The 17,163-nt window shown below is 38.5% G+C and overlaps 1 protein-coding gene across 1 annotated transcript; it reads right to left on the bottom strand.

Moving 5' to 3' along the window:
• Window positions 1-13,910: 13,910 nt before the first annotated feature.
• LOC136177674 (NXPE family member 3-like) lies at window positions 13,911-15,881 on the bottom strand. Its single transcript, XM_065951594.1, has 4 exons — window positions 15,727-15,881; window positions 15,389-15,459; window positions 14,937-15,143; window positions 13,911-14,855 (listed from the first exon to the last, which is right to left on the bottom strand). Exons 1-4 carry the CDS (start codon window positions 15,780-15,782, stop codon window positions 14,302-14,304), a joined length of 888 nt encoding a protein of 295 aa, XP_065807666.1. The 5' UTR covers window positions 15,783-15,881; the 3' UTR covers window positions 13,911-14,301.
• Window positions 15,882-17,163: the final 1,282 nt, after the last annotated feature.

Below are 17,163 nucleotides of genomic sequence, written 5' to 3'. Positions count from 1 at the left end.
GAGTAATTTGACATGGCACAAATCTTAGAAATTCTTAAGAAATCCAAACTTAAACAAAAACTACCAACCTAATATATAGAAAACTATATATTAATATATAGTCTGAGAATTGATAACAGCCAAAATAAATGCAGAAAAATACATTTCAATTACCAAAACATAGTCAAGTGTGCTACAAGGATTAATTATCTTAAGTATTATGTACATACCTTTGAGGTAGGAGCCATGAGGAGTCGGCTCTTTCATCCAGCTGCTCCTTCTTTGTTGCTGAAGGCTTTGATTAGGTATGTGTATTTGTCGAGTTCTGCCAGGAACTTTGCTTGAAGCGGTGAAGTTTTTATTCGCATGAATTCTGCATTGATCTATGAAACAGTGAAAAGGAAAAAAGCCATGTTCATTAAGTGATGAAAACGTATATTGTAAGGGAACACTTTGCACAAAAAGGGCAGGAGCACACATACACACACTGGACTAGAAGATGAGGCACTGTGGCATTTTAGCAATTTTGAGCACATTAAAGGCAGAATATGCGGTTTTTCACACTTAAATGTAGCATAAATCAAGTATATCCTTGAGTATGTGGCACTGTGTTTGAAAAGACTAAAAAGTTGCCCCCCTTTAAACTTTGAACTGATTGAAATCTAAACTCTGAAAACCTAAGCAAACTACTGTTCCACTTACCTGTATTATTATTTTATCACAGAGTATTTTAAGTGAATGTGCTTCGAATGGGTGATGGTATTCCTGCTAAACTCAGCTTCGTCTGCAGAGGGCGCTCTAAGCTGTACACTTGATTGAGCATCAGTAGCTGACACCGATAGAGCAGAAGTAGTAGTCAGGAGGTGATGAATGAGTTTCAATGTGATACAGAGAGAGAGCTTCTGATCAAAACTGTATTTTTCATATTTCTTACAGGTAAGCTGAATGTAATTAACACCCTGGTGATCGACAACAGTAGTATGTTTTAGCAGCGCTTTAGTTCGTCATTGTGAAATTAAGAGACATGGAATTTGACTGAGGTTAAGAGTGTGTGTTGCCACGAATTTGTGTCTAAGATGGCGGCAGCCGATAGAAACAGCTCCGGTTGCTAAATACAAAGCTAGTAACTTTACGAGCGTGAAATAACTGTTTAGAGCCATATGGTTAAGACATCAAGAGGGAGAACAAACTGTGTGAAGCATGATAAACTGAGCAATTGGTTTGGGAATGTGAATTAGCTGTTAGTAATGTTGAGCAGGCTAAGCTAATATGTACATGCTAATTCCTGCTAATATGCTAGCACTGCAGCCTGCGTTATGTCGTCTCAGTCAGTGTTATTTCATCTCACTCAAGTTTAAAGGAGCATTTCTGTGTAGTTTGATAAAAAGAGTGTTCAAGACTCAGTGTTGAAATATGTGAATTAAAAACAAGTTAGGTTACATTGAATCAGTTCATAAGCATAATTCATAGAGGTTAAAAAACAGTATAAACAGAGATAAAAAGTAACAAGACAGTCATATATTTTATTCTGAATTAATGTGGACTAACCACTGTTATTTTCATGGTTTTCATGGCATTTGTGTTCATGCAGTACTTACCTGTAATATACTAAAGGAGTAATTTGACAATTCAGTTTGACAGTATAGCCATAGCTATTCTTACTTACCTGTATGCCCTGTAAAGGTATGGTTAATATATGTATTTGAGTAATTAGCCTGGGTATTTTGACTAGGTAACCTGTGAAATGAGGAGCGAGTATGGTACAGTGGTTGACATGTCTATGTGCAGTGTATGTAAGTGTTCATGCGTATTCTAAGAGTTTCAGTGTGATACAGAGAGATAGCTTCTGATCAAAACTGTATTTTTCATATTTCTTACCCGAGTTCTGCTGTCTGTGATGTTTTCTGAGTTTTCTGAGTCCTATTTTACCACTTTGTTTACATCACTGGGACGGCCGGCCAGCTCTTCCCCTCGCGTATAAAAGTTGTTTAATTGAGGGACTAGAGAAAAGACGAATAACTTACTGTACTCACTGCTTAATTGAATGTCACATAAGCATTTCTAGATCACGGTCATTTCAGGTAAATTTACATGCAGTGTGAAGATACAAGCATAATAAAGATCTCTAGCATTAGCATGCTAACACAACAATGCAGCGCAAGTTGTTTTGGTTTCATGCTGGTGCTCAAGGGTGACATCTGCTGGATCAAAAAATTTGCAAATATTTGCATATATATTTGCAAAAATAATCACATTTTTTAATGGGGAGCTGTCTGTATTGAACAATGTAGTACCCTAATTTGTAATATTAGTTGCTGTAGATATTAAGAAATGAGTTCCATTTGTGAATGTAGTGTCAAATGTGTTATCATAAAATCTGGTGTATAAGACGCACTTTTAAAACCTATTTTTCCATCTTATAGGTTGGCCGTCATTACAGCGGCTCGAATCAACTTTTTTTCTCTAGTTAAATGATGACTCCCACTGGCTCACTTCAAAAGAACTTGAGCAAAGGACTGCCTTGTTACATTGTGTATTCTGCAAGCCTAAGGGGCAAATTTTAGCTTCAAGTAACCACAAAGGTAAAAGTGCAAAGCCCATTTTTAACAATTGTTAATGTTTAAGATTCAAAAACGTATGAATCTAGGAGCCCAATCAAATAATTCAAGTTGAATATACTCTTAAAAATGATAAAGGGAACACTTAAGGTATACATCGGCTCTTAATAAACTAGATTATAAAATCTTGATGTACATTGTATAATTTGTTAAGAAAAAAAAGTTAAAAATATAAATCACAGGCTGATCAAACTAGTGTGAATTTCACCGCAGCACTTCATAATGTGACTCAGTAGTGTGTATGGCTCCTGGTTGACTAAACAATCAACATCTGGACATGCTATTGATAAGCATACGCCAAAAGCTGATAGTTCGGGGCAGGGATGTCTTAAACAGTTTCCTTGATGGTCATGTTTTTGGTTACAATGTTTAATCGATTCATACTTGCTAACAATGAATTTCCACATACTTTACATTCCAACACGAGCAGTTACATATTCAACCTGAGGGGAAAAGAAAACAAGGTCAGGCTGTATCTGTCATTTTAACATAACTCAAGCATATTTTAATAAAGATTTTACCAAAGTCATTACAAGTACTCACCTTAATAGAGAAGTGTCTGTACACAATTAGAGGTACTTGGTTATATGGATCAAGATGTTATACCTGGAAAAAAATGAAAAACATTACAAGGTTAGATTGCCTACAAAAAGAGATGTAGCCAACTGCAAAATTAGAGGTTTTACATGTGTGGGTACACAATTAATTTACATAAAAATCTTCAATCCTGTCTACATTGACAGAAGCGTCATTAATGTCATATTCACAAGCACTGCACTTGGGTCAAAAGAAGTAGAAGCTTTTTAGAGAATCTCCCATGGGGAGAAGAGTAGTCACTATCCAGCCAAAAGGCAGAGATCTAGTGTACTTTTAAGAATAGAAAACACATTAACAAAAACAAATGTTAATACAATACAGCAGGGTCAAAACATCTTGAAACGCGAGGTTTCTTTGAAGTTGGATAAGCAAGTAAAGTAGTCCGATTAGCAAATACAACTGCTATAGTAGCAGCAACATTTCACTGGTTTTAATTAAATGTACTTAACAAAACGAAGCATCCCTGCATCATAATATAACAGATGGAAAACAATTTCACTCACCTGTAACCACATGTGCGTAGTCTCGCTCAGCAAAAACCAAACAACCTCATGTCCAACGTTTGGGGACATCACAACGTTACCTTTACTCCTGCACATGCGCTTAGCCGCCTTTCAGTATAACCAATCTGGTCACACATACTTGACACTGTATGGCACTGCGCGAGTTGCGACTAGCAGTAGTGGTCTGTCTTTATTCGTCTGTTTTCTAATGTCGTCAGTGTATAATCAACCAAAAACAACCTGATTTATATCTCACTGCTCGCCGCACACTTCTGGATATGGAGCTTTTATTCTTTATCATCACATGGACTTTGTTGGCTGTGGCTTAGTGTTTGTTTGATCCCTGCCACTCGCATACGGGTCGGATTCAGTATTTATACAACAAAGGGAAAGTATGGAAACGAGGGAGACGGAGTGGTGTCCGACAGAGGCTCAAGCCTCTGAATCTCCACCGTATACCCCTCCCCTCGATGCTGCTCTGTAATGCCCAATCCATCAGAAACAAGATCGACGAGATCCAGGCCAACGTCATTCATCTGGAGAAATTCAGAGACTCGTGCATCATGGCTTTCACCGAGACCTGGCTTACTTCTTCGGACTTGAACACAGATCTAACTCTCAGCGGTTTTGGGACACCGGTGAGGCTTGACAGAAATGCTGACGTCACAGGGAAAGGGGGAGGTGTTTACCTCTATGTAAGTCAGCGGTGGTGCAAGAACATCACTGTCAGAGAGACTGTGTGCACTGAGGACATTGAGCTGCTGTCTGTATCTGTGCGCCCCTTCTATCTCCCCCGCAAATTTCCCCAAATATTCGTTACTGTCGTGTAGATACATCCAAAAGCCAACGCGAGGAATGCAGTAAATACTATTCACATAATTACACATAAACTACAGTCCCTCTCTCCTGATGCACCTTGTTTCATCCTTGACGATTTCAATCACTATGACTTGAAATCATTGAGCTACTTTCACCAGTATATTTCTTGCCCCACCAGACTTAACAAAACTATTGACCTGTGTTATGGTTTAGTCAAAGGTGCATGTAAGTCGGTTGCCCTGCCCCCTCTTGGCTCTTCTGATCACAACACCATCCTTCTTACCCCCACCTACAAACCTCTCCTTAAAAGAGGTAAAGTAGTCACAAGGACAGTGGAGATGTGGACTGAAAGTGCTATTGAGGAACTTAAGGGAGCGCTTGAAAGCACAGACTGGGATGTTTTTTTTTGGGATGATTCTGCCGATCTTGATGAGAGGGTTGAGGTGATCTCCTCTTATATTCTTTATCTTAAAGACTCAATCATCCCCACAAAACATGTTAAGGTGTTTCCAAATAGTAAACCCAGGCTAATTAAAGCAGTGAAGGATGCACTGCACAGGAAACATGACACGTTTCTGCATGGTGGGGTTGTTGAGATAGCAGAAGCGAAGAAAGAGGCCAGACATGAAATCAAGAGGGCTAAGCTCCAATATAAGAATAGGGTGGAGGACAGATCTGGCCAGGACAACAAGAAAATGGGTGGATGAACATGGACGGTTTTAAATCACAGACAGAGCTTGCAAATGCACTGAATGATTTTTATCTACGTTTTAATGATGAATATGATTTTACAAATGTGCGTGGTGACTTGTTCGACATGTTTAGTGACGGTGCTGCCACCTCTCAGGCCCCTTCTGACGCTAGTATAAGTGTTCATTCTGTCAGATCCATGTTTAAATGTAACATTAGGAAAAGCCCCGGACCAGATATGATCACTGGCAAATTTCTTAAAGTATGTGCAGATCAGTTATGTGATGTTTTTACAGATCTTTTCAACTTGTCACTTACTGTGCACAAGGTCCCCAAGCTGTGGAAGGATTCTATTGTTGTACCTGTGGCTAAGAACAAATCTCCAAAAGAGCTAAATGACCTGAGGCCTGTGGCTCTGACTCTGACAAATGGTCAAAAGAGTTCTGACCAATCATGTTTAGGGCCTGCTTGACCCGATGCAATTTGCATATTAGGCAAACAGAGGTGTGGATGATGCCACTATGACTCTATTTAACTATTTATATAGACATCTTGAGGGTACAAAAACACACACATGCGAGGCATTAATTTGTAGATTTCTCCTCAGCTTTTAATACAATCCAACCCCACACTTTAGCAAAGAAACTGCTGTCCAATTTTAACCTTGATGCTGGGTTGGTGAAATGGATCTTGGACTTTTTAACTTGCAGGCCTCAGGCAGTCAGGGCGAATGGTGCCCTATCCGAGAAGCGGCTGTCATCCACAGGCTCACCACAGGGGTGTGTCCTGTCCCCTTTATTGTATATTTTATATACAAACGAGAAGCACGTAGAAGCACCTATGACAACAGGCATCTCCTGAAGTTTGCGGACGATACTGTTCTAATCAGTCTGCTCCAGGATGGAGAGGTCGATCACGGGCCTGTTGTGAAGGACTTTGTGGAGTGGTGCGACCACCACTTACAGATCAATGTTAAAAAAACAAAAGAGATGGTCGTTGATTTTCGGAAAATCTCCCACTCAACCTTCCCGTCTATGATCAAAGGTACACCTGTGGAGAATGTTGAATGTTACAATCATGTTAAATCATGACAAGAACACAAGATGCAATCTGCAACAAGGGCCTTCAGAGACTCTACTTTCTGCACAGAATGAACACTTTTAATGTGGACAAGACACTGATGGTTTTATTCTACCGATCTTTTATCGAGTCAATTTTAACCTTTTGTTTTATCTCATGGTATGGTAACCTTTCTGTTCAGAACAAAAATCGTCTTTCCAGTATCGTCAATACAGCCAGTAAAATAATCGGCGCTCAGCAGCTTTCATTGTAAGTTGTTAGGAAAGCAAAGTCTACCTTGTCCAGCTCTGACCATCCTCTCTTAGAGGAATTTGTTCTTCTCCCCTCAGGTCAGAGGTACAGGCTGCCCAGGGCTAAGGCAAACAGATTTAAAAAAAAAATTGGATTTGGTCTAATTTAGTTTTTACATTTTACCCAAAAATATAACTTATTGTTTATTAAGGCCAAGAATCATTTTTTTGAGGTATATCTTCAGACTGGTTATATTATAACTCCATTCTGAGCAGGACTCTTATGGTCTGCCCTGATCTTGTCATCTTAGTCTCTGGAGTCTCAGGAATGACCCTGGTGTGGGATCTGTTTCTCTGCAGACTTCCTTATGGTAGGTCAATGTTGTAAGACCTTGGCGTCTGGGACGGCCCTCTGATGACTCCAGCTTGCTTTTTTTGTTTTTCTACCCAGACTCTTTGTCCAGATCTGAACTCCTGCCTTTACTTTGTAAAATACAAAACTTTGCTTTTCTTTCTTAGCTTAAGAAGGATTTTTCTTGAGCATGAGGATAAAATTTAGAATGGATTTAAAAAGAAAAGTGTTTTTTAAATAAACCACTTTACTTTACCACGTACAGTAAGCTAAACTGTAAATGTTCGAAAACAAGCAGAACATAACACTGCTTCATTTTTTCCTTAGGTAAAAATGTAATTGGAATTTTGGATTTCATTAGAATGATGTTTTTTTTTAATACATTTCTTCGTTTGGACTTTTTAAATATTCGTGTGTAAAAGATATGAAACAGACGAGCAGGAAGAATGATTTATGTTCTGGGTCTTTATTTTTCCATGCCCAGGTTTGTAATAAAACTGCAGTTTTTCATATTTCTTGCTATGTAGAGTATAAGTGCAATACTTTTCATTAGGTTTCCAGGATATGCGCTTCTAGACGCGCCCAATTAACCATAAGTTTTCCTTTGTTTTTAAGGTTGTTTTTTCCTCTTCTTAACAGAAAATTTTAGCATTTTTTTCTTACCGGGGTGGAGGAGACACAGGCCGGTGCGTTACCTGGCTGCTTTGCTGCGGTCTAAAAACAGTGTGACTGCATACCTGGGAACCCAGTTCCCCGACTGGGCACAGCTGATGTTCATTAGCAGCCGCTCTAGCTCGTGCAATTGTGGGGCGGAGTTTGTATTATGCACCGTCCTTTCCTCAACCACTCGGAATAAATTAATAATTCATTTAAATAATAAATAATCAATAAACAACTCAAAATTGATAAACAAATGCAAAATATCCATTAAATCACAAAATCAACTATTTGGCTTCAACATAGAGTATTCATTCAGTATGCTGCATTAATTTAAGACTGACAGAAAAGCCTCAGTGCGACGAAGTATACATTTTAAAGACTTTTTAGATTAGATACATAGCTGTTTTTATTGGTTATTTCATGATAAATACTTTTAATACACCCTCTATTGTCTGTTTTTTTATTGTCTGCTCACCCCTGATTTTGGGGATGTTGGTGGACATGATGTCCATCATGTGCAAAAAGGGTATCCTCTTGTGTCTGTTGGCAGACCACACTTGAAGAGAAAGAAGCAATGCCTGACGATTGCTTTTAAAGACTGGAACTGCTGGGGGTTTACCTTAGTTCTCCTCCAATGAGGATAGAGAATTCAGACACCCCCCTCTAGTCAGGCTTGAGAACTGCGATACAGGCCTGAGTCCTTTGTCCAGCACACATGGCTGAGGCCAAACAATACAGAGTAAAGGAAACAAACTTTAATAAATAGACCAAGAGAGAAGATGAAACTTCCATCCACCACCTCAGCCACAGCAACCAGAAGCTTTAACTCTAAGCCTATGTTACAGGTCTCAGGCTGGGACCCATAAACAAATAAGGTTCCTGTGTAAACAGGAGAAAGATGAGAAAGAGGACAGTGCTTCTGCTCATTGCAGCTTCTCTCAGCATAATTTATTTGCTAATATTCAAAATAAATGTATTTTTTTCTCTGCATGACAGCATATTACAGCATTTTGAACAGAATCCACAAACAACATAGGCACACAATTCACCATACTTCCAAATGCGAATAGTAGAAAATTACCTAAATAAATCTTTATTCAGCCATTAAACTGAGATAGTTTACCTTTACTTAAAATATGAGGTAAGAGAAACTAGCACATTGCTCGTATCAAACAAAAACATGCATGAGCCAAAGACTGACATAATAATATTAACTATACTTAACTATATTTATTCCTAAATGGAATGTACTGGAGCAAAAAATTTAACCAGACTCTTATTTTGAAATAACCAAAAAGACGTTACAATCGGCAGCGCCATCTTAGACTGCACTTGACACAGAGTACACACAAAGTCCCTGCTTCTTCACAAAACCATTCTTAAAACATACTTTCAAATTCGACTTAACTTGCTTTTAGTTTTAAACCAAATTCTTACATGTTGACATGTTTTAAAAGCTTCACAAACCTGTGTAAACAGGAGAAAGATGAGGAAGACGACAGTGCTTCTGCTCAGTGCAGCTTCTCTCAGCATAATGAAGAAGCGACGAGAGTCTGCAAACAAAGAGCGTCCAAGGGAGAAGCACAGCACCACACTGCCTCCTACTGGCAACACTGATACGTGCAGTTTATTCTAAATTGAAACTCTTCTTCAAATAAATATTTCACTGGCCAACATGGCTCATATTAAAGTGCCCCTTTATATTATTTATAAAATAAAACAAACCAGATATAAACATAAAATGTGACAACACCTTTTGTGTGCGTCACACCTACACTTCGTGGAAATAAGAATGCTGAATAGAAGACAATGAAAATAGAACTTGGCTGGTTGAACTACCAAGATTATGTACAAACAAGTAAGAATGCCTACTGGGGGTGGACAAGAGAGATAGTTGTAAGCAAAGATGATACTGTATCCACCACACTTGAAAAAGGGAAAACACTTTTTTCACCAACGGTACATTGGCTTTCCCCAACGGTACATCAACGAAAGGCAAATTAGAAGACTTTGAGTGCATACTTTATGTCATTGGTTCTGAGGAGCCCCTTGAGGGTAGTGTCACAGTTTGAAGTTTGTTAGAGCAAACTAATTACAAGATCCACAGACTATACCTCTGTACAAAGCCAAAAGATTGTAGGGATTCTGAGCTTAGTGATGCAACAACAGACATGCCCTTTTCACCTGACACATCCAACACACTTGGGCCAGCTACACATACATCTCCATCCTTATCCAGCCCATCACTGCTCTCCCCCACTCCTGTCAAAAGACCTCGGTACGGCAGTAGGCCTTTCTCTTGGAGCAGTCCCAATACTACCTCAACATTCCAAGCTACTCCTTCTTCTCAAACATCAGGCCAGCCTCTTATAGATCTTTCCAGTGATGATGAAGTTATTGTACTTGGATATGACACCAACATGCCTTGTGAACTTGTTGATGGTCTTGATGACACTCTGATATACTCACCTCTACACGTCAAGACCACAGTAAGTCCAGATTCCTGGCTAGTTAACAGCCAACAAGAAAAAAGGCACAAACACAGTCTTTGAAAATCAAATAGAAGAAGTTGTGGTAGCTGAGATGGAAGAATTTATTATTCACATTGTGGATTCTGAGCAGGCTTCAAGTTCCACCAGAACGATTGCCATTGATTTCTTTGAAAATCCAGAGAATATAGTGGAGAAGCAAGTCATTGTGATTCGCAAAGCACACTGTCTTGTGGACATGATTGAAGCATTTACAGACAACTGCATCCTGGATGCTAATATTTCAATCAGGCGTGTGCTTGAACGTGGCGAGGCTGAGGCTGGAGTTGGGAGTGGGGTCACCAGAGACTGCCTCACTGGTTTCTGGGATATGTTTTATGCATCAAAGACCTGTGGAACCAACTACAACAGTGGTTCTCAAACTTTTTGGACTGCGTACCACCTCCGAATATATTTGGTTCTCCAAGTACCACCATTATGGTAGATGTTAAAATATACTGTAGGCCTATTTCTACACAAACATTTTATGCCGGAGGCAAACATATTCATAAAAAAAATATTATTTATTATTGACTGTTGGCAGCCACACTATAGGCCTACTAAGGGCTAGCGCTAGAACTGGCACTTAAACGCCAAACAACACTGACATTTGCCCAAATTAAAAGAAGTGCAGCACAATAAAAATGACAACTTTATACCAACAGCCTGTTTGAGAATATTTAGTCTCCAGTGTTTCCCACACAAAGACGATACCTGAGCCCAAGTATATTTCCGACCTGTTCTTATTTAATTTTTCAATTATTCATAAAATTGCTGCGTGTGCGTGCACGAGAGAGAGAGAGAGAGAGAGCACGTGAGAGAGTGAATGCGTGAGAGAGCGCAGGCTCCGTGCAACCAGAGCCTCTGAATTATAAGCCTCTGCGTTCAACATAGAAAAAAAATCCTTCTCGACTCCTGCGCATAGTTAAGACAGCAAAATAAAGCAGAATCACATCAGCTTCAGAGCAAGAGAGAGAGATAGAGGGTGAGCGACTGTCCGTACACTCTTGTAAATGCATCACAACGGAAGCATCTCCTGGCTCCGTTTTGAAAATGTTAATGTACAGCTGCTTGCCACCGATTCTGTGCTGAACTCCAATAAGTAACAGAATATCTGTTAATGTAGGCCTACAGCTGCTTTGTGTTGATTTAGTACTGAACTCTTATAAGTAACGAAATATCGAGTGGAACTTTTCAAAACGCGAGGCGTACTCCTGGTGTTTATGTCTGTGCGCGTGCAAGCATAAATTGAGAAGATTAAAGTTGTTTGTTGCAAAAACTAGATAAATTTAGAGGGGAAAACACATTTGATATAAATACAACCCAATGTTTGAAGTGTTTGAAGCCAATTCTCAGGTCTATTGGACAATCCATGAGTTGGGAAGGACTGAAGAACATTCTGGATGATCTCAAACCCAAGGGAAGAAACATTACCAAAACCATCAAGTTACCAGGATCTATGTCACTGGAAGAACAAACTACCTCAAATCATCTCTTGAGATTTGTAAGAAAAAGAGATGAGAAGGAGCTTGGCCTATTCCTCAGTCTGACTTGTTCCTATCTAAGACCATTAAAGCCACATTCACAGCAGAACAGCCACAGTTCGCAAGGGCGCCTTTGGCTGACACCTGCAGTTGTTCTTTGAAACTGGCATCTAACTACAAAGACTATGGAGATTTTAGAACAGAATTCATCTCTGTGTTGAAGAGTGGATTGTGGGTAATGGATTTGGCTTTGTTTGCTTAGATAGCAAATGAAAACTGCACACACACACACACACACACACACACACACACACACACACACTCAGAAGTTTAGCAGCGTCATCTTTTATATAATCCACAAGTTCTACATGTGGAGGGCAGATGCATCGTTGTAGTAGAAGAAGGTAGAATTTTTCTTTTAAATGTATGATCTCTTTAAAATTCAAATATGACAGCTGAAGGCACTGTGGAAAAAAAAGTCACACTTAAGTTAATATTTCAATAAAGACAATTTATTTACAAAAAGTAAAAATGTGACACTGTATTCTTGGAAAAGTTGTATGTAAAAACTGGCCAACTGTTTGTGGTTGATGTTTTTCCATTGTTGTTAAAATTAAACCTAAACATATTTCATAAATTACAGTGTTTGTAATGCTATACAGATCTTCAAACCTGGAAGAGTTTATATTGCCAGTACTGTTCTATGTTGTCAGTGTCAAATTCAAAGTGCTATATATACATTTTTCTAACCACAGTTAAAGGACCAGTCTTACCTCTTTTTTTAAAGATTTATTTTTGGGCTTTTTGTGCCTTTAATGGAGCGATAGGACAGTGAATAGAGTCGTAAACCAGGGAGAGAGAGTGGGGAATGACATGCGGGAGGGAGGCCATGGGTGGGATGCGAACCTGGGCTGCCCGCTTGAGATGACAGCCTCAATACATGGGCTGCACGCCCTAACCATTGTCCCACCAGCACCCCACCAGTTTTATCTCTATCTAAAGTTATACAAATAAGCTGGTGACCACTGCTGTCAACTGCAAAAACTCAAAATCTTACCAAGAATATTTGTCTTATTTCTAGTCAAAACAAATCTCATTACACTTAAAATAAGACACATCACCTAAAAAGTCATTTGATTTCCACAATTTTCACTTGAAATAAGAAGAAACTCCATGGAGTTAGTTTTTTTGCTTGTAATAAGAAAAAACACTGACTCCATGGACAAATTGTTCTACTTATTTAAAATGAAAATTTGCTTGAAACAATAATCGTGTTTTATTTATGACACATTGAAATGAAGAAAAGATTGATCATGCCAAGCCATAAAGTCATCCACAACTGCCTCATAACCCTGCTCTCCCCCATCAAGAAGGCTGACAATCAAAGTAACATCAACACATTTCCCAATGTGTCTGTTTTTGATAGACTGATTGATTGATCTTTATTGTCATTGTAAATTTATTCAACGAAACTCTGTAGGAGCAATCCAGCTGCAGCATATAAAATATAAAATATGTACACATACAACAGCACACGCACACAAATGCTGCAACACTCATTAGTGTACATAATGTACAGAAGGGCTGACAGACAACAAGCGGGTGGAAGAAAAGATCAGGATAGAAAGAACACCATTTACTGTCACGCACTGCCACCTATTGGTAAAAGGTCCATTGTCCAACTATTCAGGCTAGGAGCAAGTTCAAGGTCCCATATGTAGGATATTTACTGAATTAAATCATAAAAATGACCTAACTATATCATCAGACATCAAGGAAACATGCTATGCTTCTTTGTCAACAGAAATTTTACCTCAGAGAGGACATGATTAATAATCAAAGCAACAAAACATTTACTCACATAATAAATTAAGATAATTAATTATTTAACTACAGTGGATCCATACGTTAGCTGATTAACACATTGAATCAAAAAAAAAGAAGTCCACTTAATGGTTAATAAGATAGTTACATGATTGTTAAGGTGAATAGGAGACACTCCCTCACAAGCCGAGGTATTCTCCTGACTTTTTCTTTTTCAATTGAGCAGCCAAAGGTTGGATGGCATAATGGATTATTTTAGTTTAGTTTTTTTAGTTTTCATGTAAATTGGCTGAATAAATTCATGTCATGGGTATTTAGTAATGGGTAGATAGTGAGTACTTCTTCACTACATGTTCCAGAGTAGCTAATTATAATTTAACAGATAATGTAACTACACAAATTGTTGCATAGTTAATGGGGAATTAACTACTAGTTAGCCATTAGTTAATGGGTAGATAGTAACTTCTCATACAATTCTATAGAGTAAATGGACTAAATGGTAAATTTAGCTTATTGTGGTATGGTAAATTTAGACTTGAGCTCAGATGTATTTAAATTTCCATTTAATACATCTGACATTGGCCACTAAGCAAATCTCATAATTATCCCTAGTATTTTCCTACAACTCCAGGAATGTTTTCATCAAACTAAGTACCTAGCTCAATGAGCTGTGTGGGTTAATGTGAATCTTCACACGCCTGTTTTTATTAGAGCTATTTGATTTCAAACTGATTGCAATCCGGTTTGCTCTCGTTTTTTTTACTCACAATTCTCTGTTAAAAAGATGGATCAAAGTTGTACTTGCTTTGTCTGTATAGTCTGCTTTAGGAAAAAGAAATCATTTGATAGAAACACACAAGAAGCAGAAAAACTTCTGTTTTACCAACAAGAGCTGCATTTTTCCTGATTTGCTAAAATTCCTTCATGAAATTAACAGCTATCTCTTCTTTTGTGGGCATATGTAGGACAATAGAACATCAACCATATTCTTAATGATGGGACGTTTTGGATGAATGTTGTGTGGCAAGTGGTGAGCAAGAACCATATCCCATGCATCCACCAGTTGGACTTTTAGTCCTTTGAACATGGCTCTGAGCACCTTGTCCACCTGAAACGAGAACCAGTCACCATTGCTTATCACATTACCAACGTGCATAGCTTGGAGGGTCCCAGTTCTGATGACCACCAGTGTGCCAGGAGCCCTATTCAACAGACGGACCACTGCCCTGCGGATGCTCTGAAGCCGTCTGATGTAAAGTTCAATTGGAAAAGTGCTGAAATGGGCCCAGATTCCTAAAACTACAACTGTGTTGGTACCACCAACCAGCGTATCAAGTTCTTTGGAAACGTAACACTCCTTACTGGTTGGTATTATTGAAATCCGAAGAGGAAGCCCATGGATGCGGTACGTTACCATGATTTTGTTTGCATTTTCCCATATCATGTAAGGTCCTGCTTGCATCGGACTGTTCAGGTTTACTGCCTTAGCCTCTGCAAGTGTGACAGAAGGAACAGATTAAGTTGCAATATTAATGAACCAAATTTTGCCTACAATAACTGTGGAACAGATACCTGGAAGTGAAGCGTCGAGGTACTCAAACCACTGCCTGATGGTTGAGTCTCCATACATGTGGACCACCTTGCCTTTCAAACACTGGCTGATTGCAGAGTCGTTGTTGAATTGGTGAACGTTAAAGCCACCTAGTGATCGCCACACACCCTGGTAGTAATACCCAGAGAGTCCAGACTTCCCACTGTCTTGATTGACTGCAGGTCGCCCTGAGAAGAATTGAAAAAAAAAGGATTGGGTTATTTCAGGTATCACTTATCATCAACAGAACCTTTACCCCCCATATGGGATATCCTTAATACCTAGCAATTACCAAAACAACTTCATTCTGCCAATGCCCTGGTATAAGAGAGATAGGTTGTATGTACTTTTTCACAAGTCACTTTAACTGTCAAGGTCTCAAGCTCATTCAGTTTCAATTTTTATTGGTGAGAGTAGGAAAGATCAGGCTTACCTTTCCTTCGTGGCAACACAGTGACACTGGCAGGTCCTGAAGCCGGAATGAAGACTTTCAGGTTGACATTCCTGTATAAAACTTCACATTATATATTGTACTTTACACACACTAATATAATCACTGTCAAAACATGATTTACCAAAAGGTAAAGATTTAATTGCATTAAGTTACTCTGCCTCCATATTTGGGCTTTAAAGATATATAAATACCTTTAGATTTACTCATAAATGTCCATTGTTATTAACTAGACATATTTAAACCAGGAGATACATAGTAAGCTCTAATATTTGTATGTATTCATCAAGTGAAAAAAGTAGTTTTTTAAGCTTCATCACCTTTGAAAGAGCTTCAACTCCTCGGTCTTGAGTACATTATTATATCCTGTTTTCATGTGGTTAAACCTGGCATCACAGCTCAGATTCTTTGGCTTGTAGCAGAACCACGGGTCACCTGTATGGAGGTCAGTGTAGTTGCACTGTGGCTGGCTGGTTTGGCGTACTTTATTTTTTTACATATTTTTAATTATAGGTATTTTATTATTTTGTTTTTCGTTTTTTACATGTTCCAAATAAATCAATTAAATCAAAATCAAATCAACAAGGCAGCTCATATTGACTGTACCAATAATTATCCCTTTCACGCATACTAGTCACTACAATGGACAGCTATTCAAAAGCTGTTTTCCACTCCAGTGGACTTTAGCAAGTCAGCCCATACACTGTCATCCATTGGCCAGCTGTTGTAAGTGTGCCAAAATGTAGATGGTCCATATAACTTGCAGGTGATGTTTTTTTCTTAACATCAAGTAAAAACTAAGGAGCAATGTTATTGTGAAAAGATCCAAATATTGATTTTAGTTTTGGAGAAAATCATGATTGATCGGCTGTCCACTAGTTGGACATCGTGCATTGCCGGCTACATTTCAATGACAATACTGAGACTTTGCTCATCATGAAAATAACTGATGTTGGGATAGTTTTGGTTACTCTTCATACATTTATTTTCTCCCATTAAATGCTGTTCAGGCAGCCTTCAGGCAAAAACTGAGCAGGTAGTTTGAGCTCATTAAGCATGTTTTTCCTTTTTTAAACAGGAACACTCAAAAACTCAAACACTTTATATTATTATATTCAAAACTTAAATTTAAATGGATCTCTCCACCCCAGTTGACATGTGAAAATTGGAAATGTGATTTTGAAAGGGGAAGAATTATTATCGTTGTTTATGCACTACAAGATAAATAAATAAACATTTTTTGCATTATAGAGTTGCATGATGTCCACTCTAGTGGACACTCCTGTAAATTCAGAATTACTAATATTAACAAATTAAAAAAAAAAAAATTCAACATTTCATGTCTTAAGTCTTATGTCTTAATTTGAATCTTTAAGGAATAAAGCAGTGAAATATTTGAATTAAAAATGCTCCCCACCTAAATGTTATATTATCATCTGTCCCACCTTTGACAAGGCGAATAGCTGGTTAGCATTTTGGGGGTGCAGCAGGTGAGCATCATTTTCAACCGACATTGAATTCTTGAATTCTATTGAAAACCGACATTCAATACATTGACATTGCATCACTTACTGAAGAATTGAACATCTTTACCTACTTGACATTAAGGTGTCTGAGCTCATTTTTCTCTGCCCTTCTTCACAAGAAAGAAACATATTTATCCATCACGCCTACCATATGCAGCATGTTACTTGCAAGCGGACTGACAGATGACCGCGCCCTGTTGTGTTCCTTCACACATTCATCGATGAATTTCC

The sequence above is a fragment of the Labrus bergylta genome, chromosome 23 (genome assembly GCF_963930695.1).
Source record: "Labrus bergylta chromosome 23, fLabBer1.1, whole genome shotgun sequence".
Taxonomy (NCBI): domain Eukaryota; kingdom Metazoa; phylum Chordata; class Actinopteri; order Labriformes; family Labridae; genus Labrus; species Labrus bergylta.
This window is presented reverse-complemented; position numbering and strand designations above follow the sequence as displayed.

Bases quoted from the DNA above. Each gene is read 5' to 3' on its own strand.
- LOC136177674 (XM_065951594.1), bottom strand. From the start codon at position 15,782: ATGAAAACAGGATATAATAATGTACTCAAGACCGAGGAGTTGAAGCTC. The intron at 15,460-15,726 runs GTGATGAAGCTT...AGTTTTATACAG, and splicing joins GAGTTGAAGCTCTTTCAAAG to GAATGTCAACCTGAAAGTCT. The intron at 15,144-15,388 runs GTAAGCCTGATC...AATTCTTCTCAG, and splicing joins TGTGTTGCCACGAAGGAAAG to GGCGACCTGCAGTCAATCAA.